Source organism: Scyliorhinus torazame, chromosome 21 (genome assembly GCF_047496885.1).
Source record: "Scyliorhinus torazame isolate Kashiwa2021f chromosome 21, sScyTor2.1, whole genome shotgun sequence".
In the NCBI taxonomy this organism is placed as follows: Eukaryota; Metazoa; Chordata; class Chondrichthyes; order Carcharhiniformes; family Scyliorhinidae; genus Scyliorhinus; species Scyliorhinus torazame.
This window is the reverse complement of record NC_092727.1, coordinates 8,983,000-9,010,958: the sequence shown is the minus strand read 5'-3', so window position 1 is coordinate 9,010,958 and position 27,959 is coordinate 8,983,000. Positions and strand designations below refer to the sequence as shown.

Here is a 27,959-nt window from a genome sequence, read left to right as displayed (position 1 = left end):
ATGATCTGTGTATACAATGAAGTGATATCGAGTGGGAGGCGCATAAGTGAAAAATCCAAACTGCCATTAGATCAGCTCAGTTCAATGACTGTAAATTCAATGTAATTTAAAGTTACAGCCAAATGGATAAATAGAATGTTTAAAGAATGTAGTTCATACCTATCTATCTTCTTCATCCCCAGTTAGTTACCTTGAATTCCTGTCACCCTCCTAGAAATGTGGCAACTCTTTTTGGAGGCTGAAAGTTTGGAAATGAAGCTTTTCCTATTTTGCCAGAAAGAGCTCACATCTCTACAACATGACACCTTCAGGATGCCTCAAAGTGCTTTTCAGCCAATGATGTGCCTTTTAAGTCACTGTCGAAATGCAGGAAGCACAGGAAGCCCCAAAAACAGCACTGTGATAATGATCAGGTACTCTGTTTTTACTCATGTTTATTGAGTATTGTCCAGTACGCCGTGGAAAATCAAGTGACAAGAGGTAGTAACACCTAGAAGTCGGACTGCGGTTGTTAAGACCATAAAGGGCAGAATTGGACCACTTGGCCCACCAAGTCTGCTCGGCCATTCAATCATGGCTGTTGTGTCATTGCAAACAGGGACAGTTTCACCGAGGTTGATATCGCTTAAGAATCTGTGACCTTGAAACAGGAAATGCATTTCGCAGGTAAAGCAGAGATCGTCCATGAATTAGAAAAGAAATGTAAAGTGGGAGGGGAGGCAATGACCTGTAAATATATGTGAGGGCTTCAATTTGTCTTTTGTCTTCGCTTTTGTCTTCTTTTCTTTTGTTTTCCTTGTTTTTGTTTTATAACTTAAATTTTGTTCCCCTTTTTTTGCACGGGTGCGCAACATATAGGGGGCGATTCTCCGAGCCCCGTGCAAGGGCGGAGAATCGGCGTAACCGCGCCCCGACGCCGGCGCGCGATTCTCCGAGGTGCGGCGAATCGGCGCCATTTGCGCCGGCGCGTTCGACGCGCCACCGGCTGCGGGCCGCTGGAATCGGTAGGGCGAGCGGCCGCGTGGATATGACAGAGTCCCGCCGGCGCCGTTCACCCCTGGTCGCTGCCGGTGGGAACTCTGCACGAAGGGTCGGGGGGGGGGGGGGGTGGGGCGGTGAAAAGCGGTCCTTCACCGGGGAGGGCCTCCGATGGCCCGAGATCAGGGCCCACCGATTGGTGGGCCGGCCTCCCCCCCCCCCCCCCCGAGCCTACTTTGTTGCGCGGCCGGCCCCTGAACACCGACGCCATGTTGAGTCAGGGCCGGCGGGCTGAAGAAGTCCCCCGCACATGCGCAGGTTGGCGCGGCATCCATTTGGTGCTGGGAAGGGCGGCTGGAGCGGTGTGAACCGCTCCAGCGCTGTGCTGGTCCCCTGTGGGGGACAGAATCGTCGTACCTGGGCCCGTTTCGCGCAGTTGTGAATTGCGACGGCGTTCACGACGGCGCCAACACTTGGTCTCCATTTTGTAGAATCGCCCCCATAATTTGAATTGTGAACTGAAGTGTGAAGCATAAAATGTGAAAACCAATAAAAACATTTGAAAAAAAGAACAGAAATGTGACCGAGAGGGCAAACCAATTCACGTAGCAAAGCCTTCACGAAGAGCGTACTTGCTAGTTACATATATTGGAAATAAAAGTCTCTCAAGGAGTGTTTATTTATTGTTCAACGTAAGATGCATCAATTTTTATACAAGACAAATCAATGGAATATAATCTTATCGATACAGTATCAGATACAAAAAAGTGCCACTATTTAGCACAAAACAAAAGCACGGCTACAAATCGTATTTGCAAGGTGTGAATGCACCATTTCAATGTGTAAGATGATTCCATTTAAATATACACAATTCCACAATTCATTTACTTGCACTAAAGTCACTACTGAACACACTGCATCTGTCACATTCTAAAGAAATAAGAAACACTTACACTTAAATAGCACCTATCACAATCTCAGAATGTCCCCATTGAGCATCGAGCAGCCAACAAAGCCCGTCTGAAGCATAGTCACTGTTGTAATGTAGGAAACGCCACAGCCAGTTTGTACACAGCAAGCTCCCACAAAAACCACTGAAATAAATGACCAGGTTATTTGTTTTGGGTGAGGAAGGATAAATATTGGCCCGGAAACTAGGCTTACACTTCTGCTTTTCCTTGACTAGTGCTATCGGATCTTTCATATTCACCTGAGAGAGTTGACAGGGCCTTGATTTAACATCTGTCCAAAAGGGCGGCATGTCTGCCAATGCAGCACTCCCTCAGCTCTACACTGATTTTTAGCTTAGATTTTGTGCTCAGGTTTCTGAACCCATGCTCTAACTGAGAGACAAGAGTTACAGAACTGAGGCCTGTGGGTAGCATAACGGTACAGGCAAGCCGTATTTTCAAACCCCTTACACTTAACTCCAGATTCAATTTGCACCAAAAATATTTGTTGCTTTCAGTCATTGGGATTCTGGCAGCTATTCCCCCACTGCGGTCAAGCAGTCCTCTCACCTTGTGCCAGAGCCAGAGTGTGAGTGTGCTCAAGCTATTTGACAACAGCGGGCATTGCTGCCCAACCGTGTCCTGTTCTCAATGGGAATTACAGAATTCTACAACACAGGAGGCCATTTGGCCCATCATGCCTGTGCCGGCCCTTGGAACGCCTGTAGCAAGTAGATTCGGCCACTGTAGCACAATGTTGCATACAAGGAAATGGATAAATCAGAATGGAATACAACCCAGGGAGCCAACTCTGCTTTGGGAGATTGGCTTTTGTGTCTCGAATCCATCCACAGGGATTAATTCCCCTTTATGCACAGATTTTCGGCAATTGGCAAAAGAACCAGAGGTGACATGAGGTAAACATGTTTCCACAGTGAGTTGTTACCGTGGGGAATGTGCCATCTGAAAGGGTGGAGGAAACAGATTCAACAGCAACTTCCAAAAAGAAATTGGATACATTGGACACATACTTGAAGGGGAAATATTTGCAGGGCTACGGGGAAAGGACAGGGGAGTGGGAGCTCTGCCAAAGAACCAGCACAGGCCTGAGGGCAGAATGGCCTCTTTCTGTGCTGTATCATTCTATAAATTTATGATCTGTACCATTTATGTGAGCCAGTGAATTGCCTCTTGAGCTATATTCCTTTACTGTTTGCCAAGGGGTTTTCAGTTCTGCTCAGAGTCCAACTCTGGTAGCGGACATTAGGTCTGGACTAACTGAGTAGCCAAGGAGCAAAGTGAATGCAGCACACAAGTGGTTAGGATGTTCCTACATAGTGGTACAATTCTCCAGGTATTGCCCTGATATCCCTGAGCCCAGCTTTCCATCCCAATCCAAACTAATAGCAGGAAAGTCTCTCACTTTCTCGCTGCTGGCTGCACAGGCAACTAATGCAAACTGAATATCAGCGAACACAAGCTTGCAGCAGGAAAGTATCCAGAGCATGTCAGGAATTGGCCACCCCATTCACAAGGTTGACAAAGTGTCTTTGATGGAAAGGTCACGCTGGTGCAGAAGGGAATCTCGGCGCTTGGGGTAGATTGTTGCTAATAGAGGAACGGATTTTAATTTATGTTTCAGCTGTGCCAGTGGGGGTGTAGGATTGCTTGATGCCTGCAACCAGGCATCAAAGTGGAATCATGCACATTCCCCACAATGATTAGTAGGTAAATAAACACCTAGTGAATGACAGGAAAGTCAACTGCATGGCATAGGTGAGAAAAAGTTATTTATGAAGCTTTAATTTTGGATTCACAATCCCCACTCAACTGTCCCCATACTCTCACCTCCCCCTCGCCATCCCAGCCCCTTGCAAGGCTAAAGAAACCTTTTTTGGGGTTCATTTTACTTCCTCTGGCGTTGCAACATCTCTAAATGACTGATCTTTCCTACTCACAAAGTAATTACCTACATAGCAAATTGCACTTCAATGGAGATTTGCTGCATGATGATTGGACGGCACGGCGGCACAGTGGTTAGCACTGCTGTCGCATAGCGCCAGGTACCCGGGTTCAATTTCGACCTCGGGTTACTGTCTGTGTGGAATTTGCATGTTCTCCCTGTGTCTGCATGGATTTCCTCCAGGTACGCCTGTTTCCTCCCACAGTCCAAAGATATGGTGGATTGACCATGATAAATTCCCCCTAAGTATCCAATGGTTGGGTGGGGTGACAGGGATAGGGTGCAGGATTGGGCCTAGGACGGGCGGTCTTCCGAAGGGTCAGTGCAGACTCGATGGACTGAATGGCTTCCTTCTGCACTGCAGGGATTCTATGATGCTAAGAACGTGGAGACGTTTGGATCTTATCTGAAAATTGGGCAATACCTGGGTATTACTGACCCATAAATTGAGGCTACTATTGGTCATAACTGTTTCTATCAGATGGGATGATATTTGTGGAAAATTATATCGCTAACATCACTAGCCTTATTCAATATTAAGTGCAATGCCTATATAAAATGTTTAACTTCGCATGATTTAAAAAACAGATTAAAGATACCCCAAAAAGCAACTTACTGTTGACCGGTTTGTGAATTGAACATTATTTAAGAGTCACCAACATATTCAATGCCTCTTTCTGTAGACAATAGGATGAAATCTGTTTAACGCCCAGTATTAATGAATCGTGTATCAAGGGCAAGATTTACCCTTTTACTCTTTGTCAATAAAGCATTAATTTGCAATAGCTTTGAGAAACAGTAACTAGCACCTTTGATGTTATTCCTTTACCCCAAACTGCAGAGGCCAAAGTCTTTGAGCCCAATAAAGTTTTGCATGAATTACTCATGAGTTCCAATGGAAATGAAGACAAAATCAAGGATTGATTAATTTGCCCCAACTCGATGGTACAACATTGTGAGCTAGGGCCTCACATAATGCTTCTCGACGTCACCTGAATAAAGCACGTGTGGGCTTTGCCACTAACTCGTGTCCCTGGAGTGATAATAGAGAGATGTCCAGAGGAAAATACTTTTCAGAGAATGCTATTTGTCTCTGACATGACTGTGTTGTTGAATCTGTGGCCGATAGTCGGACTTGCTCAGCTGCAGGTTCTCCATACCCCACCATAGCCTGTTGTCAAAGGTACCTGTTTGTCTTTTATTCCACCATAAAGCTGCTTGGTCTTCCATGGGGCAGAAGGCTGCTGACTCCATAACATTGTTGCATTGACCAAATACCTGTAGCTTTGCTGTCATTAACTTCAGCACAAGATTTAACTTGCATGGGTAGTTGCTGCAGACCAGGCTGGCCTGGGTTGGGGTATAATGGCATACCTGTTGGAATATAATACAGGCTCTCCATGTTTGCAGACTCAGCAGAGAAGCTCCTCTGGATGAACTGTTTATGTTGCTGTGAATCTGTTTTGTCTTGTGAGATACTTTGTTGGGACAATTGTCTTTGCATTTCCAGAGGTCTTTGAGAAGTCACAGCAGGCCCTACAAATAACCCAGGATAAGGCAAATTGGGCAAGTAAGATGGGTTCATCACTCCTGGATTTAAAAGGTAAGGATGGAAAGGCACCTGGTATACTCCACCATAGGGATGCTGAGGCATTACAACTTCCACATATTGCCCCGTTTCCGGATCCAGCAACATTTTGCGGGGAGGTTGAACGGGAGCATCCACAAAATAATATTTCCCAGTCTCTGGATCCACAAGCATTTTCCTCTGAGTTTGAGGGTATGGAAAACAAGGCACCTGAGGATTGTCCAAGTCTTGAGAAGATTGGGGAACTTCACAAATTGTCTCCACAACGTTTGATGCCTTTGTACCCGGAGAGAACTGAAGCTGGGCTTGACTCAGAGAGGTGTAAGATGGATTCTGCAGAAAGTTAGCAGGGGACTGCGACTCATGGGATACCTGATGAGAAATCTTCTGGTTCTCTTGTCTTTGAGGATCTACTGCCTCCACACTGCGCTGATGCTGAAAGTAAGGCATTGCCGATGAAGGAGGATTTGATTTGAAAGCAGCAGAATGAGGAGAAGTAGCTATTTGACCCAGGTTTGGTACCTGTACCTTTTGCTCCTTAAGGGGAATAGTAAGATAGTTGAAACTTTCTAAGGACAGCGGTACATGTTCTTGAGTGGCTGCTGCCCCAGTGGGTTGCATCTGAACTGCAGAGGAGCTTGGCTTGTTCATATGTTCAGAAAACTTGACTATGGTATTTACTGGAGCAAGGGTCTTCACATTAAATTCTGCTGAACTTGAATGGATTTGTGTATTTGTTTGTTGATATGTCACTTTGGGTGTTGCTATAGGGATATCAATGGCAAAGGCTGATGAGCCTTTTGTGTTACTGCCATCTTCACGTTTATGAGTTGATGTCTTCACTGAGCTTGTTGCAGTTTGGTGGTAGTCTGTGGCTTTGACAGAGAGTAAGGTTTGTTTATCTTTGGTGCTAATTGAAGAGGAAATAGAAGTTTGTGCAAGATGATGCTTCACAGATAAAGACTGTTTGTTTCTCAACTCGACATTGCTGGATTCCAAATTATTCTTGCTTTCTTCTTCCAAAATCAACGACAAAACATAACTATCTTTAATTGGCTGTGATTCTTTTAACATTTTCAATCCTGTCTTTTCCGAAGCTTGTTCAGCCTTTCCCTTTTTAACTAGATTCTCAGATTCATTCAGACTTTCTTTCTTAGTCTCACTCTTGTAAACAGACATCTTAATGCTTTCGCTGCTCTGGGTGCAATAATCCTGGGGCATCTTTTGAATTTCCAGTCCAGTTTGGCTCTCATTAATAGCCTTGGAGTTTCCAGGCAATGGAATTCCTTCATTTGAGCTGCCCAGCTTCTTATTCTGATTCTCTAGTCCAACTTGTATATCTTTGACAGTTTCATATTTAGCGGCTGATGATTTGGTTACTTCGCTGTTTGAAATAGAATTACATGAGAATCTTTTTTCCTTTTGCCACCCAACATGCATCGCAGTTTTAGGCTCACCTCTTCCTGGGAACTTAGAGATGTCCACCGTCTGCATGTGTGAACTACTCATCACCACACTCCTCTTTTCCAATCCTAGCTGAATCTTCCCGACATCCTCGCCTTTTCCGAGCAGTGACTGAATTCCCTCACCACTGAGAGTAGAATTTCCAAAGTGTTTATTCTTCTGCTCCACCTTGCCTTGGCCTTCCCATACACGTTCATCATTCCCTTTCATTTCTTCAATCTTCAAAACCAAATTTTCCAAAATGTTACTTTTATTGCCCAGCTTTCTGCTTTGACTTTCCTTGCTTGATTCCCCTTTCCTGGTTAATTCCTGGGTACTCTCGCTGTTTGACAAAGACATCTTTGGAAGCGTCTTCTGATGATCCAATCTGGAGTCAACCTTTCTCTCTAATTTTTCTTTACCTTTTGATATGTTTGTGCTGTTTAAGTTGGCAATGGAAGTACTGAAACGGTTGCTCCGGTTTTCCAATGTTATGGACTCATTCTTTCCAATCAACGTTTTGGGATCGTTATTCCTTGAAGCTGAACTCTTCTGGAGTTTATTTTGATTTTCTGGTCTGTCTTGAGCTTCATTTTTCGCATCGCTTTTTCCATGTTTCAAACTCAAACCCTCTTTGAGTGGAGTGGCGTGTCCAGTAGGTTTCACTTGGTTGTGTTGCTTCACTGGCTCCTCTTGTTTGGGAGCCTTGGGCACTTTACCCTCTTGCTTTGGAATAGATTCTGCTGAATCTTTCTTTGATTTTTCTCCAATAGTGTCAGTCTTATTACCTTTCGTGTGTGAATTTGTGAGTGAGTAATGTGGCATCTCCTTCTCCACTGCAGTCGACTGACCCCTTTTGAGCTTATTTGTCTCGGACAATAAATTGCAGTCTTCGCTGGTTGAATGCTGCTTAACAAGATTCAGATCTTGTTTTTCTTTTGTGTTCTTTTTAATACCATCCCTTATGGGCGATATCCTGGTAGCTTCCTTACTCGATGCAAATGAGGTTTGGGGTTTGTCAACTTTGTTTATCTTGGGGATGTTCTTCAAATCTGTTGACTGACTCGGCACCTTGTTCTCTCCTTTCCCAGCGTTTTTGCAAGTCTGGCTTTCACGTTCTGCTTTTTTAGGAGCATCTGTCTTGTTTTTCTTAGAATCAGATGGAATCAATAGCTTGATGTCAGCAGAATATAACCTGGAGGTGTCTGTACTCCCTGCGTAGGTCCAATATTTCTTGTCCACTGATGAATTGCTGAAGATTTCTCTGTGGCCTTTACAACTTACTGATTTACATTGGATATAAATGGGCATTGTCAGTGCGCTGTCCGCTGGCCCTGTGTTTTGACCAGACCCTGTGGACAGTTGTGAACCATCAGGGTGAAGGACGTGTGCAAATCCAGAAGGTTTGGCTTCAGTGCCACTGAAGCTTAAGGCACAGTACGTATTCTTCACAAGTTTGCGCACATCCCTCACCTGGTGGATGGGCCCTTTTGACCTTTGCTGTGAGAGAGATTCACTTCTGCCAAACTGTGGGTCTGTGATTCTGCAATCGTCGGTCTCAAATTTAAACGAAGCAGGTAGGGTCTGGTACTTGGGGTCAAGTGTGATGATCTTACTGCGGGAGCCAATGTTTGGAGCCAGCTGTTCAACTGTCCCGTAAGGGTCCACCTGCCTCTCGTGTGTGGTCCGAGGAGTAGGTATCACCTTAGCCAGTTGTGGCTTTAAGGTATTCCTTGTTGCACTTCCTGTGTCCAGGGTATTGCCCAACTGCTTATAACAGTCTTCGTAGACGGCCTGCTTGGTTTCCCCCAGGTAGCTGGTCTGTGATGGCTCTTTGATGACCTGTGGACAACTGTCCACATTTCTGTCCTCTAAGGTACTTTGTGCAGCTGCTTTGTCAGGGGGGAGGTTGCTTGCCTCGCTGGGGGCAGGGTGGGGTTTATCTGCACACAGCCCCATGGCCCTCCCTGGCTTCACTGCTTTCTGGCAGTCTGGGTGGCTGTCTCTCCAGCTTCTGAACGAGCTGTTTTCCAGGGACCCGCAGCTGTCCTGGCGGGGCAGGCCTTTCTTCCCCTCTACCAGCTCCGCGCCCAGCTCACAGCTTCTCCTGCTCTGCGGGACAGGGAGGTCCTCCAGCGACATGTCGCTCTCCGACTTGGAGTTTTGGCGTCTGAGCTCCTGGTGGGCGCCTTGCGAGGGGAACTCGAATTCTCTGGGCTGGGCAGAGGAAGGGGTGGATGGGACGGAGGGGTGGGGGTCCTGGATTGCCCCCCGCTCCATCTTCAGCTCTTGCTCAAATTGCATCTTCTTGGAGATGACGTTGGAGATGTGGCAGGAGGCAAACTTGGCTTTCTTGGAGCATTCGGCGGCGGGCTCTGCCCTGCGCCTGGCCCCCTCCCTGCCCTCTGCTGCCTCCTCCCTGCCCCCCGTGCACTCCTCCTCCTGGCCCAGGGGCTGAGTGGCCAGCTCGGCCCCCTGGCTGCCCCTGAACACGGTCAGCTCGCAGCGCTGCCGCGCCTTCAGCTCGATCTGCCGCTTGGGGACGGTGCGCTTCTCGCTGCGCTCTTCCACCGGGGGCTCCAGCGCCACGTCCACGCACTCAAAGCGGGCTGGGGGGCCGCTGGCTGACCACTGCCCGGTGCCACTGCTGCCCAGGGACTGGCACAGGGACTCACTCGATGCCCGGGACTCGCACACATCCAGGTAGCTGCTGTGGGGTCCGGCCAGGCTGCGGAAGGTTAGCGCGGTCAGCCGGCGCACCTCGTAGTCGGTTTCGTCCAGCTCGCTGCCCAGGCTGGACGTCTCGCTGCTGCACTCAGCCACACCGGCCCCCAGACCCCGCTCCTCCACTTGCAACATCTCCTCCAGCTCCTGTGCCCCACTGATGGTCCCCAGCCAGCAGCCCTGCCCTCCAGCTCGCCCTCCCTCTCCCAGCTCGCCCTCCCTCTCCCAGCTCTCCCTCCCTCTCCCAGCTCCTGCACTATTCTGGGCACCGATTGACAGCTGAACCTGTCACCTTCCCGTTCCCTCTGCAGTTGTTGCTGTGTCTGTGTCTGCAATAGCCCCCCCCCCCCCCAGCCCGAGTGGATCAGGTTCAGTGTTTCACTTGCTGACTATCCCCTTCATTCTCAGGGTTGGCGTTTGCAGTTGGTTAAGTGGTGAGCAGTGGCCCGGAGCAAACACTTTTCTTGTCTGTGTGGGTTTTACAACAGCTTGTTCAGAAATGGCAAAGCTACCCCCCAAAGAGCTTGGGCCGTAATAATAATAACCTTTATTAGTGTCACAAGTAGGCTTACATTAACACTGCAATGAAGTTACTGTGAAAATCCCCTCGTCGCCACATTCCGGCGCCTGTTCAGGTACACGGAGGGAGAATTCAGAATGTCCAATTCACCTAACAGCACGTCTTTCGGGACTTGTGGGAGGAAACCGGAGCACCCGGAGGAAACCCACGCAGACACAGGGAGAACGTGCAGACTCCACACAGGCAGTGATCCAAGCCTGGAATCGAACCTGGGACCCTGGTGCTGTGAAGCAACAGTGCTAACCACTGTGCTGCGTAGTTACTAATCTCATGTAACGAAACGCCGGCGGCAATTTTGGCACAGCAAGATGGCACAGATTACAATATGCTAGTGACCAGGTAATCTATTCTCCCTGTTCTGGATATCAGGGGCGAGATTCTCCGACCCCCTCGCCGGGTCGGAGAATCGCCGGGGGCTGGCGTGAATTCCGTCCCCGCCGGTTGCCGAATTCTTCGGCACCAGATATTCAGCGGGGGCGGGAATCGCACTGCGCCGGTTGGCGGCCCCCCCCCCCCCCCCGCGATTCTTCGGCCCATCCGCTGCTAAAATGCCTGTCCCGCCAGCGTAGATTAAACCACCTACCTTACCGGCGGGACAAGGCGGCGGGGGCGGGCTCCGGGGTCCTGGGGGGGGCGCGGGACGATCTGGCCCCGGGGGGGGTGCCCCCGCGGTGGCCTGGTCCGCGATCGGGGCCCACCGATCCGCGGGCGGGCCTGTGCCGTGGGGGCACTCTTTTCCTTCCACCTTCGCCACGGTCTCCACCATGGCGGAGGCGGAAGAGTCTCCCTCCACTGCGCATGCACAGGAATGCCGTCAGCGGCCGCTAACGCTCCCGCGCATGCGCCGCCCGGAGATGTCATTTCTGCGCCAGCTTGCGGGGCACCAAAGGCCTTTTCCGCCAGCTGGCGGGGCGGAAATTCGTCCGGCGCGGGCCTAGCCCCTTAAGGTTGGGGCTCGGCCCCCCCAAGATGCGGAGCATTCCGCACCTTTGGGGCGGCGCGATGCCCGACTGATTTGCACCGTTTTGGGCGCCAGTCGGCGGACATCGCGCCGTTACCGGAGAATTTTGCCCTAGGTATTTGTTTTCCAAACCTCTTTGAAAGTTCCTACTGAATCTGCTTTCGTCACCCTTTCAGGCAATCCCATTCCATATTCTTTTGAGTAGTCGTGGGGTCCTCTACATTCACCTAAAAGGACAGACAGGACCTCCTGGGCAAAGTGTCTAATCTGCAAGATGGCACTCAAGACAGAGCAGCTCTCTCGCAGTACTGCAGTGGAGCAACAGCCTGGATTTTGGGCTCAATTCTCTGGGGTGCCACTCAAAGTCACAACCTTCTGGATCAGAGATAAGAGTGCTGACCAGTGCCACTCTTTCACCAAGCTATTGGTCATTCTGTTCTTATATGGCTCAGTGTCATATTTTTGTTTTACAATGCCTTGGCATGTTTATTGCACTAAAGGGTGCTAGATAAGTTTAAGTTGTTGTTGAACCACAGCTGACAACACCCCCTCATTGTGGTACTGAATCACGCAAAGCAAAACTACCCAATGTTCCACCCCTGGCTGAGTAAACATCTGGCTTCCAAACCCTGGGCTAGACAGGGATAATTCCACCTCCAGACTTTTCCCGAGTTCCCAGTGATGTCCCCTGCGCAGAAAATCCTTCTGGAAAGTCCATGTGCGCAGGATCTGGGTATATTGTGATGCTCTCTGTTGCCAAATAGCCAGCCAGAACCTCCTGTCTGGAAGACTGGCCACTGAAGCCAAGAGTTGGGAGGGGACATCAGCCCGAGATAAGTTAGACCCCTCAGGCGAGGAGAGGGGAAAATTGGAGATATTAAAGGAAGAAAATCTAACTCATCTGGTTAATAGCGTTTTTGTAGCTTATTACATTTAGTAAATAAATTGAGTAATAGACACAGTGCTTAAGCCTCCAGTGATCTCAATACTCTGAGCTGCACAGTGGATAAACGCGAATTTTAAACTTTTTGTGCATTTGTGGGGAAAATGGTCCGATGAGAGGCCGGGCATTTTGGATTTTTGAGTGTTCTACCCCCTGGGTTCCTGAATGGTGACAGATGTTTTTTCAGTTATTATGCTGAAGTTACCTGGATTGTGCACAAGGCACGTCCCACTGAAATGAGTGCAGGTGGCAGAAACGGAGCTCCTGTACAGCACAAGCTGTCAGTCAGCAGTCGCTGTTGGTTAACACTGCCATATGAGGACAAGAGGTAACCTCAGAATCTCCAGCCGTGTCGAAGGAAGCAGATTGTTGGAAAGTTCTATATCCGATTGCAAGATCCTGCAGGAAATGATCAAAACCGGAGCTGACTGCAGAATTGTCAGGAGGCAGGCTGACTCCTTTCTGCCCCTACACCTCCGTGTTAATACTTCACCACTAACCCTCACCGTGCTCCACTATTTCCTTCTTTTAATTTCCCCCAGAAGCTTAATTCACCCTGCTGTTTTCCTGATGTAGGAGAGGTGTCGGAGTCACTGCCCAGAGATTCCCTTCTTTTCGGAGATATGAGGGGTCGGATGTTCAAGGTGGTGTCAGGAACCGAACACCTGGATGAATTTCAGGTCCTCACCCCATGGCTGAATTGCATTCCCCCCGCCATGCTAGTTTGAAATGTAAAAACCCAATTCGAGGTGCCTCATGCCACCAGGAGGTGTGAGCTGCCTGTCTGACACCAATAGGAAAGTCAACTGGTGGACATCTTGGAGGCTGCCAGTGCCTTGTTGGGGAGAGGAGGCAGCTTGTGAAAGGACCTGGGGAATAAAAACGGCGCAACGTGGCCAAGTCGAGGTAACAAACTTATTTTGGCACTAATTGTCCCTTCAAACTTTGCAAAAAACACAGCTGGAAACCAACTTTTGTTTGCCCAGCTATGCATTAACGTGCGCCACACTGTTTGGGTTCATCCAAAGTAAAGATTGAAAATCACATTCTGTGCCAGGCTTAATAAGTTCTGGCAAAGTGGCACAGTGGTTAGCACTGCTGCCCCACAGCATCAGGGACCCGGGTTAGTTTGTGGCTTTGGGTGCTCCGGTTTCCTCCCACAGGCCATGCTAAATTGCCCCTCAGTGTCCAAAGATTTGTAAGTTAGGTTCGATTGCGGGGATAGAGTGGGGGAGTGAACCTAGGTAAGGTGCTCTTTCGGAGGGTCAGTGCAGACTCAATGGGCCAAATGGCCTCCTTCTGCACTGTAGGGGTTTATGGATTAATGACCGGCAATTAATGACGAGCAGGCTTCCCATTCCTCCCATGCCGGCAAACTGGCCCAGAGGTAGTGGGATCCAATGTCGTTCACTCGGAAAGCAGTTTTCAAATCCACCCACACCCCTTCTCAATCCTACCAGCAATTGAAACTTGAGCCTGAGTACTCCAAGAGAGTCTTAAGTAGGGAATGTTCCCCTCCAACATTTAATTTGGAGCTTAGTGTTGAAGGATCTAACACAGTCACATGCTCAATTTTAATCGAGGGTTATTCTTAAATATAATTTTTTTTCCCGTTTCGAAGACTGTTTTTAAGCTGTGAAATAGAGAAACTACCAGGTATCAACCGCCTCTTCCGAGCAGTCCCCCATAAGCTAGGCTCCTAATAAGGAACCAAGCTTGCTCTGTACTTTACTAGATCAATTCCACCTCTACAAAGCTCCTGTTCCCCTTCCTCTTCCTGTTTCTCTGCTGGTTTATATTTCTACTTATTTAACACAGCAGCGAACTGCTGTGACCCTGCATCTCAAACTCAGGGTGAAAACAAACTGTGCCCCGTCAGATTTCAACAACAGACACTCAATGATTTTTGGACCAGAAAATGATTGAACAAAAAGACATGTTGAAGTCCAGATTTTCAGTTTGGCAGGATTAAAATAATGCCATTCAAAAAATTCAGACCAAAAATTAAAAGGGGATTCTAAAATCCAGCACATCTGTTGCTGAAACGCAATTGCCCTGGGACTGGACATTTCGTATGCTCCCGGCTGACCACCCATTCTGTACCCTCCATAAACGTGAGCGCGCCCAAAGCTGTGCTGCCCTAACTCGTGCCAAGTCCAGGTCACCTAGCAGCCCTGTGTATACTGATCTACATTGGGTCCTTAACCTGCAAGCGTCTGTTTTAAAATTATCTCTCTTGTTTCCAAATCACTTCTTGGCTTTGACCTTGCCTATCTCTGTAATCCCCTCCAGTCCTACAACCCTCCAAGATCTCACCACTCCCCTAATTCTGGCCACTTATTCATCCCCGATTTCCTTCGCTGCACCATCGGTAGCCATGCCATCAGCCGCATCAGCCCTTGGGATTTGGGCTGGGATTTTCCAGTCCTTCCCAGCACGGTAGCATTGTGGATAGCACAATTGCTTCACAGCTCCTGGGTCCCAGGTTCGATTCCGGCTTGGGTCACTGTCTGTGCGGAGTCTGCACATCCTCCCAGTGTGTGCGTGGGTTTCCTCCGGGTGCTCCGGTTTCCTCCCACAGTCCAAAGATGTGCAGGTTAGGTGGATTGGCCGTACTAAATTGCCTTTAGTGTCCAAAATTGCCCTTAGTGTTGGGTGGGGTTACTGGGTTATGGTGATCGGGTGGAGGTGTTGACCTTGGGTAGGGTGCTCTCTCCAAGAGCCGGTGCAGACTCGATGGGCCGAATGGCCTCCTTCTGCACTGTAAATTCTATGATAATTCTATGATAATTCCTGCAGCCGAAATTGTCACTCGTGGAGCAGAAAATTTGACAGACCAGCCAAAGGTCTGTTGAGTTCTGGTGGGACTGGAGAATCCTCTCTATCTTCTTTCCCTCCTTCCAGACATCCACTTTTCATTGTCTGTACTAATACCTCTTCATCTGGCTCTGTGACAACTATTGTTCGCTAACACTCCTGAGAAACATCTTGGGACGTTTCACTATATAAAAGGTGCCAGTTGGGAGTTTATTAAAGTTCATTTTTACAGGATGTGGGCTTCGCTGGTTAGGCCAGCATTCATTGCCCATCCCTAATTGCCCCTTGAGAAGATGGTGGTGAGCCTCATTCTTGAACTGCTGCTGTCCATGTGATGTATATACACCCATTGTGCTGTTAGAGATGAAATTCCAGAATGGTGATATATTTCCAAGTCAAGTTGGTGAGCGACTTGAAGGGGAATCTCCAGGTGGTGGGGTTCCCAGGTGTCTGCTGCCCTTGTCCTTCTAGATGGTAGTGGTCGTGGGTTTGGAAGGTGTGCTGCCTAAGGAGCCTTGGTGAGTTCCTACAGTGTATCTTGTTGATGGTAAACACGGTTGCCACAGTGCGTCGGTAGTGGAGGGAGTGAATGTTTGTGGAAGGGGTGCCAATCAAACAGGTTTCTTTGGCCTGGATGGTGTCGAGTTTCCTCAGAGTTGTTGGAGCTGCACTCATCCAGGTAAGTGGACAGTATTCCATCACACTCCTGACTTGTTCCTTGTAGATGGTGGACAGGCTTTGTGAAGTCAGGAGGTGAGTTACTCACCACAAGATTCCCAGCCTCTGACCTGCTCTTGTAGCCACAGTATTTATATGGCTGGTCCAGTTCAGTTTTGGGTCAGTGGTAACCCCCAGGATCATGTGGTGAAATATAGAATCACAGAATGGTTACAGCACAGATGCTGGCCATTCAGCCCATCCCTGAAGGAGCAATTCACCTCGAGCCACTTCCCCACCTTCTCCCCATAGCCCTGCACATTCTTCATTTTAAGATATTAATCCAATTCCCTCGTGAGGTCCAGAAAGATCGTCAACCTTGCTTCCAAGAGGCAGTTAGGTTGGGGTAATAAACACCGGCTTTGTCAGAAACGTCCACATCTGGAAAGCCAATTAAGTAATGACAGATTTGGAGCTGTGAAATATTGAAATGATGGTGATGAATCTATGCTGAATTGCCTCCAATGCAAGAGGATCCTTTATTAATTATACAGGCCAAAACAGCACATTGTACTCCAGGTGTGGTCTCACCAAAGCCCTATATAATTGTAGCAAGACTTCCTCATTCTTGTACTTCAGTTTCTTTGGAATAAGGGCTAACATACCATTTACCTTCCTTTTTTTGCTTCATCTGCTTGCTAACATTGCATTATTTGTACAAGTACGCCTAAATCTCTCTGAACATCAACTTTTGGAATTCTCAAAAATATTTGCTTTCCTATTTGTACGACCAATGTGAATAACCTCACACTTGCCCACCTTATCTTCCATTTGCCACCTTGTTGCTAACTCATTTAACGTGTCTATATTTCTTTGCAGGTTCTTTGTGTCCTCCTCACAGCTTACATTCCACACAGCTTTGTATTGTCAGTGAACTTGGTTTCATTAGCCTCTGTCTCTTTGTCTAAGTCATTAATATAGATTGTGAATAACTAAGACTCCAGCACTAATCCCTGAGATACTCTGCTGGTTACAGCCTGTAACTTGAAAATGCCACAACTATCCCTGCTTCCTGTCCGTTTGCCAATCCCCATCCGTATATTACCCCGCGCCAGTGTGGCACCTTATTGACAATGGCATAGTATAAAAGACAACTACTCCCAATCTCAAGGGTCCCCCTCAAAACACACCCATCGCCAAAGTGAAACTCTCTTGCTTCAAACTCAGAATGGTACTTTCTAATCTGGTCTTCTAGCGTGGCGATTGTAAAGAAATGGAATTCAGACTATTCCACTTGCAAACCTATCCTGTCTCGTGCCAATAAGCTGCGAAGAAGCTCAGATATAAAGTGTGCAAGGCTTGGCTCAGTCAGTTACAGTCTGCATCACTGGCACTTTGTCATTTTTGTGACCTTGTTTCTGAGGCTTTCATCGCACCCAAGGAATAGAACGTCCAAAATAATTTCTCTGTTTCTTGATAAGAATATTTTGCAAATTAATAACTAAAACCACTGCAGGTATTTTAGAGTGTTGAGCTGTGTGGACCAAACATTGTTTCTCCAGTGTGTGTGAGTCACAACAGGGCAGAAACAAGCTCCATAAATACTCATTCATTAATTCCATTGGTCAGCACTCTGCCTTTCCCACTATCTACGGAGACAGGTATCATGGAATTGATAGTGGAAGGTGTGCAGTGACTGGGAACCTGTATTCCTGAGGGATTCATCATCCCGAAAGAGAGGAGAGAAAAGTTGGTCATTGGAGGAGGAAGAAATTGTCCCCAACATAGTCCTCCTTATGGGAGCTATTAAATAGCTGGTTCTAAAAACAGATTTCAGTCGCTCTTTTCTCTGTTCCCTGCTCCCCACACATGACCCAAACCATCTGTGGCCAGCTGGTATTTGATCTTTACCTGTTCTATTCGGAAGGGCTTTGATAATCTAATCTGTTCAAGAAGCAAGTTGATTTGGTTCCAGAAAGCAGGATTCTTTTGGGAACATAGGAGATGGCTTGAATCCCGCTGGGGGTTTTCTTATTCCCATCACGTTCAGGGATTATGTTTCACAGTCCAGCAAAACAATTCACCAGGATGGTCATTTCCCCCCCAGTTATTAGTCTGCTGCCAGTATTCTCTAAAATCACAGTTCATAGCTGCTCATTTCTGTAGTCTTCTTACCTTATTAGAGATACAGATATTTCCTTTTCTCTTAACCAAAAGGGGAATTCACCCAAACAGGCCGGGCAATGACTTCCCCATTGTCCTTCACTTTGATGCGGAAAGTTCTAGAATCTCTCAAAGTGTAACAGTCAAGACAGGAATCCATTCTAATGGGAGGAATCATCGGGGTTAATCCCGGCACCTATAGAATAAAACCATTGCCAGTGGAGTTATTGGATCAACAAGAAGCTGTGCACATTACAGGTTTGATAGTGGAGTGGCTATTTATTGTAATTAATAATCAAAGGATCTGGACTGTAAATCCAAAGAACGAGTTTAAATGTCCATCGTGACAATTTAAGAATTTGAATTCAGTTTTAATAAAATCTGGATATAAGAAGCCCATCTCATTCAGAGTGACCACGAAGCTGTCAGTGGTAAAGTCCCAACTCGTTCTTGAATCCTTCTTTCGGGAAGGAATCCTGTTGTCCTAGGCCAGCCTAGGTCTGTATGTCATTAGTTTAAGGGGAGGCGGTGGATTTAGTGATGTTGTCACTGGCCTAGTAATCCAGCTATTGAGGATAATGCTCTGGGAAACTGGGTTCAAATCCCACCGTGTCAGATGGTGAAATTCAAATGCAATTTTTAAAAATCTGGAATTAAAAGATGACCAGGAAATTATTGTCGTTAAAGCCCATTTGGTTCACTAATCGCCTTTAAGGTATGAAATTCGCCACTCTTACATGGGCTGGCCCATGTGTGACTACAGACCCATATGTTTGACTCTTAGATGCCCTCCGAAGTGGTCCAGCTGCTCATTAGGGATGGGCAATAAATGCTGTGCCAGCCAGCACCACCCACATCCCATGAATGATTTTTTTTAAATTCCAGAATTAGTATATGCTTGTCCTTTTCCGTAAGCAAGTGTATTCTCAGCATAGCTTCAAAGCTGGAGAATAGCTAATGTGGTTCCACTATTTAAGAAGGGTTGTGGAGATAATCCAGGGAACTACAGATCTGAGTTTCACGTCACTGGTTGGGAAGCTATTGGAGAAAATTCTGAAGGAGAGAATCTGGGCAGGATTCTCCGATGTGTTCGGCGATCGGCTGGAGAATCTCCGTTGGCGCCAAAATCAGTGGCAGCGCCGCTTTTGTGATGCTCCGCCCCCTCCAAAATGGTGTACTCAAAGAGTACGCCACACGCCATCGTGACGGCCTCAGGGCGCTACCTGTGGCCCTCCCAGATGCTACCCCTCTTGGCGTGGCTGGCCAAAGGGAGGCACTATTTGGCAGGCCAGGTGGCCGCTGCAGGCCGCCCGCCGCACTGCACATGCGCCGCCCACGGTCCGGGCAATTCTCCGGCCGCATCCGCAGTTAAAGCCGGGGCTTTACGCTGCTAGCCCCTCACCAGACGGAGGATAGTAAAACGCCACTGCTCCCACGCCGGCGTTACCCCACAGTCTCCCAAACGAGAATTCAGTTCCCTATCTCCACTTGGAGAGGCAAGGTTTGATCAGGGATAGTCAGCATGGCTTTGACAGAGGGAGGTCGTGCCCAACAAATTTGATTGAATTTTTTGCCCATATGACTAGGTGTGTCGATGAGGGAAGTGCAGTTGATGTATTTTACACGAATTTCGGCAAAGTCTTTGACAATGTCCCACGTGGGAGACTTATAAAGATGGCAAATGCACATGGGACACAAGGTAATTTGATAAGATGGATTCAAAATTGGCTTAGCTGTAGGAGACAGAGGGTGGTGACAGACGGCTGCTTTAGTGACTGGGAGCCAGTGTCGTACCACAGGGACCCGTGCTGTGTCCCCTATTATTCGTTATTTATAAAACTAGAGATGACTATGTGGAGGATGGGATCAGTACGTTTGCGGATGACACAAAGATTGGCCGGGTGGTTAACAGTGAGATCGAGTGTCTTGGGTTACAGGGAGATGTAGACGGGTTGGTGAAATGGACAGAAAAGTGGCAGATGGAATTTAACCCTGAGAAGTGTGAGGTGGTACATTTTGGAAGGAGTAATTCGACAAGGCAGTATTCAATGAATGGCCTGACACTGGAAAGTTCGGAGGAACAAAGGGACCTTGGCGTGTTTGTCCATAGATCTCTGAAGGCAGAAGGGCTTCCATTCACAAAAAAGTTGAGAGTTGGGACAACTCAGTCTCGGAGGTTTGTGATACAGATCCGCCTCTTTCTAAGTGATTCGTGGAACAGGCTTGATGGGTTGAATGGTCAACTCTTGCCAGGTTCCTGGCTGTGCCATGCACCATGGCGCCGGCCGCGCAAGGACCCGGCCTGCCCAAAACTTCCCCCCCTTTGACCAGGCTCGCCACCCCCAGGACACCCCACCAGTAACCCCAGACCCCGCCAAAGACACCCCTGCCCACGGAACGGCTCCCACCCGACTGTGGACTCAATCCGCAGCCGCCACAATGGATTCACGAAAATAATTAGCTTGAGTGACCCACACCGTCGGGAATGCGGCCCATCGGGGGCAGAGCATTGGGGGAGCGCCTCAGGTGACGTCCTGAGGCCGTCCTGACAGCGTGCAGCGTACACGCAGAGTACGCCGTTTTGGAGGGGCCGGCGCATCGCAGAAGCGGCACCGCCCCCGATTTCGGCACAAATAGGGATTCTCCGGCCGATCGCTGAACGCGATTCCGGCGCGGAGCCCATAGAGCCATAGAGCCCTTATGTATATCAGGAAATCTGGGGCGTCATTCTCCGACCCCCCAGCGGGTCGGAGAATGGCCGTTGGCCGCCGTGAATCCCGCCCCCGCCGGTTGCCGAAGTCTCCGGTGCCAGATATTCGGCGGGGGCGGGAATCGGGCCGCGCCGGTTGGCGGGCCCCCCCCCCCCGCTGGATTCTCCGGCCCGGATGGGCCGAAGTCCTGCCGATAAATTGCCTGTCCCGCCGGCGTAAATTAGAGTACCTATTTACCGGCGGGACAAGGCGGCGCGGGCGGGCTCCGGGGTCCTGGGGGAGGCGCGGAGCAATCTGGCCCCGGGGGGGTGCCCCCACGGTGGCCTGGCCCGCGATCGGGGCCCACCGATCCGCGGGCGGGCCTGTGCCTTGGGTGCACTTTTTCCCTTCCACCTCCGCCACGGTCTCCACCATGTCGGAGGCGGAAGAGACTCTCCCCACTGCGCATGCACGGGAAACTTTCCGCGGCCGCTGACGCTCCCGCGCATGCGCCGCCCGGGGATGTCATTCCGCGCCAGCTGGTGGGGCAACAAAGGCCGTTTCCGTCAGCTGGCGGGGCGGAAATCCCTCCGGCGTCGGCCTAGCCCCTCAATGTTGGGGCTAGGCATCAATGGCATTGATGCGGAGCATTCCGCACCTTTGGGGCGGCGCGATGCCCGTCTGATTGGTGCCGTTTTGGGCGCCAGTCGGCGGACATCGCGCCGTTTGGGGAGAATTTCGCCCATGAACTCTGCTTCCTGCATCGATATGGACTCAGTTGATAAGACTTGGAGTCATTCCATGTACAGAAACACATAATACAGACCCACTCCTCAGTGCTGCACTGTTGGAAGTGCTGTCTTTCCAACAAGCTATTAAAAGCGAAGCCAACCTCCACAATCTCAGGTGGATGTCAGTGACCTCACCATGAACAAGAGCAACAGTGTTCAACCCAGTGTTTGGAAATACTATTCCCTTAGCTGACACCAACTATTAAACAGATTATCTGGCCATTATCTCATTCTGGCTTGTGGGAGCTTGCTGTGTACATATTGAGGCATTTCCTATGTCACAACAGCGATTACATTTCAAAAGCACTTTATTTTCAGTAAGGTGCTTCAGGCTGTCCTGTCATCATGGAGAATGCTGCATAAATTTACATGTTCCTTTCTGTTTTTTGGACACAATCAGAGTAACAGTTATTTTGAACGAGTGGCGCAAAGCGAATGAAGTCGGGAGGTGAGGAGCAACAGAAATCTTTTTAAATGTGTGTGCTCTAAAGTTACAGTAAGCAGCAGGTGTCCAACTTACACCCGGCCCAGAATTCGAAGCCTGCTATCAGACATGGTCACATGGCAACTAAAATTACCCACAGCTGGATTGAGAAGTGTCAGCAAATGTTGTTTGAATTCATTGTTGCCCTGGAGAGAAAGCTTTCTAACCCGCGCAGAGCTGGCTGAAGAAACATATCAACATGATCGGGACTCTGAGTGGCCTCACGCACCCCCTCTTCTCCCTGAAATGGCTCCCCGATGGCCTGACCTCTCGTGTTCCAACACTCTCCTGCCCAACCTCCCACACTGCACCCTGTGTACACTGAAGCTCATCCAGAGCTCTGCTGCCTGTATATGAACTTGCAAAAAGTCCCGTTCCCCAATCACCTCTGTGCTCACTGACCTATATTGACTCCCGACCCAGCAACTCTCTGATTTTAAAATTCCTGTTTTCAGATCCCTCCATGGCCTCTCCCTGCTCCCCTATCTCCATAGATAACACAAGCCCTACAACTCCCCACGGTCTCTGCGTTCTCCTGATCCCTCACACATTCCTGATCTTAGTTACTCCACCCTTGGTTTCCCTGCCTTTGGGTGCCAAGGCCCTAAACTCTGGAATAACCTCACTGAATTTATCTCTCCTCCTTTGAGACACTCCTCAGAACCTCCATGTTTGACCCCGTTTTTGCTCACTTGCCCAAATATCAATTTTTTTTGTCCAATTCGATCCTGAGATGAGGGCATCCCAGGCTGGGCCAGCATCCATTGCCCATCGCTAATTGCACCTTGGGGGAAGTGTAGGGGGGGGAAGTTAACAGTCAACCACATTGCTGTGGATCTGTAGTCACATGTAAACCATGGAGGCAGATTTCCTTCCCTAAAGGACATTAGTGAACCAGATGGGTTTTTACGACAGTCGGCAATGTCATCATTAGACTTTTAATTCAGGATTTTTGTTGAATTCAAATTGCATCATCTGCTTGGGCGGGATTTGAACCCAGGTCCCCAGAGCATTACTCTGGTTTACTAGTCCAGTGACAATACCACTATGTCACCACTTTCCATTCTACATGATAATCCTCTTGTAAAGTTCCTTGGGATATTTTCCCGCTCTAAAGATGATGAATAAATTTAAGTTATTCATGTTGTCTTTGCCCAATGGAGGAAATTTAATATTTCAAATGAATTCCTACTTCAACAGGTAAGGGAACCTCAGAGTTGGGATCTCCTCCTCCCTGAAGCCATTCCAATTACGAGACTTTCAGGGGGATATCTCTGTGCTGTGGAATGCTCTCATTAAGCCTGATTAGAGGCTGCACTTCCAGCCTCGCCATTGAAACCCATTTCACTAACACTTTAATTTAACATTCTATTGCATTTCAACTCATTTTTTATACAGTTATTATTCAAACATTTATTGTTCCCACAATAAATGTTATATATGAGAGCAGCACATATGAGAGATTAAATTAGTATCTTTATTGCAAACATACTTCTTTAAATCCTCATCCCATGCCAATCCCTCCAAGCCGCCCTGACCTCCCCATTCCAGAACTCCCATGCATTCAACCAACACTCCCCAGCCTCCCCACAGACCCTTTCCTGCCAAACTGCCTCATGCCATTCCCCCACCACATACCATCCGCCTCCCCCTTCAACATCTCATCCCCGCTCCTTCCCATGCAAACCACCCCCGCTCCCCGCCAACATCACGCCCCCACCACCACCCCCCCCCCCCCCCCCACCCCCCCCCACCCATCCAATCACCCTGGTCGCAATTCTCCCATCGGGTGACTAAGTCCAGACACCGGAGTGAAAACCGGAGTGTTTCACTCCGGTGTCCGAGGCCGCTCCCAGCCCCCTATCCTCCCGCCCCCGGGGGGCTAGGAGCGGCGCCGCGTAAATGACGTCACCCGCGCATGCGCGGTTGCCGTCCTCCCCGCGGCCGCCCTGCAAGAAGATGTCGGATCGATCTTGCGGGGGGCAGCGGAGGAAAGGAGGTCCTCCTTCACAGAGGCCGGCCTGCCAATCGGTGGGCACCGATCACGGGCCAGACCCCTTTTGAGGCCCCCCCACCTCCGGTGCAGGAACCCCCCTCCCCTCCCCACAGGCCATCCCCCAGCGTTCCCGCGCTGTTCCCGCCGGCAGCGACCAGGTGTGGACAGCACCGGCGGAAACCTGTCGCGTTGGGCAGGCCGCTCGGCCCATCCTGGCCGGAGAATCGCCGCTCGCCCGTTACAAATGGCAAGCGGCGATTCTCTCAACGGCCAGCCGTGATTCTCGCCGCGCCGGTTGGGGGGGGATGGGAGAATCGCGTGTGGGTGTGGGGGCGCCGTGGTGGCACTCGGGCGGCGCCCGGGCGATTTTCCCACCCGGCGTGGGGGAGGGGGGGGGGGGGGAGAATTCTGCCCCCTATCCCTAGAGCTAGGGTAATTTAGAAACATTTTTAAAAAACATTTTATTGAGGTTTTTTTGGGTATTGTAACAGCAGCAATATAAACAATGTACATAAGAATATAAACATAGTGCAAATATCGCCTCCCTCCCCCACAAGTCCCACCATTACTTAACCCTCTACTCTACGCTAGCCTAACCCGCTCCCCCCCCCCTCCCCCTTCTGCTGACGATTAATTCTCTGCGAAGAAGTCGATGAACGGTTGCCACCTCCGGGCGAACCCTAACAGTGACCCTCTCATGGAGAACTTAATTTTCTCCAGGCAGAGAAAGCCAGCCATGTCCAATAGCCAGGTCTCTGACTTCGGGGGCCTTGAATCCCTCCATGCTAGTAATATCCGCCTCTGGGCTACCAGGGAAGCAAAGACCAGAACATCTGCCTCTTTCTCCTCCTGGATTCCCGGATCCTGCGACACCCTGGAAATCTCCACATCTGGACTCAATGCCACCCTTGTATTTAATACCTTGGACATGGCGTCAGCAAACCCCTGCCAAAATCCCCTCAGCTTTGGACATGTGGCCTGTCATGTGAGCTCGGTGCACGACCAGACTCAGCCTGGCACACGTCGCAGTCGCGTTGACTCTACTCAACGCGTCCACCCAAAGGCCCTCCTCTATCTCTCCCCCCAGCTCCTCCTCCCACTTTTGCTTCAGCCCCTCGATCTGTGCCTCCTCTGATCTCATAAGCTCTTTATATATGCCTGAGACGCTCCCCTCTCCGATCCACCCTCTAGAAACCACCCTATCCTGAATCCCCCTTAGCGGCAGGAGTGGGAAGGTTGGTACACAGAAAGTCCCACACCTGCAGATATTGAAATTTGTTTCCCCCACTAATGCAAACTTCTCCTCCAGCGCCCTCAGACTCGGAAAGCTCCCCTCTATAAATAAGTCCCCCATCCTCTCAATCCCCGCTCTCCTCCAAATTCGGAACCCCCCGTCCATCCTCCCCTGGGCAAACCAGTGATTATCGCAGATTTGGGACCAGACCGATGCTCCCACTGCTCCCACACGTCTCCTCCATTGCCCCCAGACTCTCAAGGCCCCCCCCCAGCCACTTCCTAATCATGGCTATATTAGCCGCCCAGTAATAATTGCTAAAGTTCGGCAGCGCCAGCCCGCCCTCCTCCTGACTCCACTCAAGCATTACCCTCCTCACTCGCGGGGACTTGCCCCCCCCCCCCCATACAAAGCCCGCTATAACTTTATTGACCCGCTTAAAAAAGGACCGCGGGATGAAGATGGGGACACATTGAAATACAAACAAGAATCTCGGGAGGACCGCCATTTTCACCGTTTGAACTCTGCCCTCCAGAGACAACGGGAGCGCATCCCATCTCCGGAAATCCTCCTTCAGCTGATCCACCAACCTTGAGACCCTCAGAGCAATTGCCAGTGGCTCTATAGCCAGCGCAAACAGCAGTGAGGAGAGGGGGAATCCCTGTCTCGTCCCCCGGTGCAGTCTAAAATAGTCCGAAGTCGTCCTGTTCATCCGTACACTTGCCACAGGAGCCTGGTACAGCAACCTGGCCCAGTCAATGAAGCCCCTCCCAAATCCGAACCTCCCATAAATAATCCCACTCAACCCGGTCAAAAACTTTCTCCGCATCCATCGCGACCACTACCTCCACCTCCCTACTCTCCGGGGGCATCATGATCACGTTCAACAGCCTTTCTTACATTGGCCACCAGCTCCTGCCCTTAACGAACCCCGTCTGATCCTCCAGAATGACGTCCGGCACACAAACCTCAATCCTGGAGGACAAAATGTTGCCCAGCAGTTTGTGTCCACATTCAACAGGGAAATCGGCCTGTAAGACCCACATAGTTCCGGGTTCTTGTCCCGCTTCAGGATAAGTGAAATCGTGGCCTGTGACATCGTGTGGGGCAGAACCCCCCTTTCCCTTGCCTCATTAAACACCTTCCTCAGCACCAGTCCCAATATCCCGGAGAACTTTTTATAGAACTCCGCTGGGTACCCGTCCGGTCCCGGGGCCTTACCCGACTGCATGGCCTCCAAGCCCTCCACTATCTCTTCCAACCCAATCGGGGCCCCCAGCCCTTCTACCAGCTGCCCTTCCACCTTCGGGAAAGTCAGTCCCTCCAGGAAGTGCCTCATCCCCTCCGGCCCTGCAGGGAGTTCCAACCTGTACAACCTGCTGTAAAAATCCCGAAACGCCTTACTTACCCCTGCCGAGTCCCCAACTAAGTTCCCAACCCCGTCAACAACGTTCCCTATTTCTCTAGCTGCCTCCCTCTTTCTGAGCTGCTGTGCAAGCATCCTGCTGGCCTTCTCATGTGCTCGTATATCGCCCCCCCTCGCCTTTCTCAGCTGTTCCACTGCCCTCCCCGTGGTTAACAAGCCAAACTCCGCCTGGAGCCACCGCCGTTCCCTTAAAAGCCCTGCCTCTGGGGTCTCCGTGTACCTCCTGTCGACTTGTAGAATCTCTTTCACCAGTCGGTCCGTCTCTGCCCTGACCGTCCTGTCCCTGTGAGCCCGGATCGAGATCAGCTCTCCTCTCACCACTGCCTTCAGCACTTCCCAGACCACCGCTGCTGAGACCTCCCCCGTATCATTTACCTGCAGGTAATTTTGTATGCATTTCCTCAGCCTCTCGTACACCGCTTTGTCTGCCAATAGCCCTACATCCAACCTCCATTGCGGGCTCTGATTGCTATCTGTACTAACCTGCAGGTCAACCCAATGTGGAGCATGGTCCAAGATCGTAATCGCCGAATACCCCATGTCCACAACCCCAGCCAGCAAGGCCCTACCCAAAACAAAGAAATCGATCTGAGAGTATACCTTATGCACGTGGGAGTAGAAGGAAATCTCCTTCACCCTCGGCTGCCTAAATCACCATGGATCCAGCCACCCCCCCCCCCACCTGCTCCATGAACCCTTCCAGTTCCTTTGCCATTGCTGCCACCCTGCCCGTTTTCGAACTTGACCGATCCAGGCCGGGATCAATAACTGTATTAAAGTCCCCCCCCACCCCCATGATCAGTTTGTGCGAGTCCAGGTCCGGTATCTTCCCTAACATCCTCTTTATAAATTCCACGTCATCCCAATTTGGCGCATATACATTAACCAGCACTACCTCCTCCCGCTCCAGCTTACCACTAACCATAATATATCGACCCCCCCCACATCCGAAACTGTTCTACCCACCTCAAATATCACCCCCTTATTAACCAAGATCGCAACCCCTCTAGTCTTTGTGTCCAGCCCCGAGTGGAAAACCTGACTGACCCAGCCTTTCCTCAATCTAACCTGGTCCACTACTCTAAGGTGCGTCTCCTGCAACATTACCACGTCCACCTTCAGTTCCCGAAGATGTGCGAACACACGTGCCCCCTTAACCGGCCCATTTAACCCTCGAACATTCCAGGTGATCAGTCTAGTTGGGGGGCAACGTGCCCCCCCCCCCTCCGCCGATCAGCCATCCCCTTTCTTGGGCCCGCCTCCAGCCCTGCGCCGTGCCTCCTCAGGCCCGCCCCCCCGGCGGCCCCCGCCACCGACCTCCTCACTGTCCCTCCACCAAACTCCCTCCCTCATCAGGAGAACCACTCCCCCCTCCCCCCCAACAACACTACTCTAAAACCTAACCCATATAGTAAACTAAACATATGCCCCCCCCCGCCCCCCCACTGCGCTTCCGTGAGCTAGCTCACCCAGCTAGCTTGGTGTTCCCCCCCCACCCCTCCCGCTCATACAAACAAATTCCCTCATCTAACAATCCCCACACAATCACCCAGCTGCAAAAAAAAACACCA

The 27,959-nt window shown here is 49.9% G+C and overlaps 1 protein-coding gene across 1 annotated transcript; it reads right to left on the bottom strand.

Moving 5' to 3' along the window:
• Positions 1-1,641: 1,641 nt before the first annotated feature.
• LOC140398146 (uncharacterized) lies at positions 1,642-9,826 on the bottom strand. The gene has a single exon (XM_072486459.1). The coding sequence runs from the start codon at positions 9,779-9,781 to the stop codon at positions 5,090-5,092; it is 4,692 nt and encodes a 1,563-aa protein (XP_072342560.1). The 5' UTR covers positions 9,782-9,826; the 3' UTR covers positions 1,642-5,089.
• Between the last annotated feature and the right edge of the window lie 18,133 nt (positions 9,827-27,959).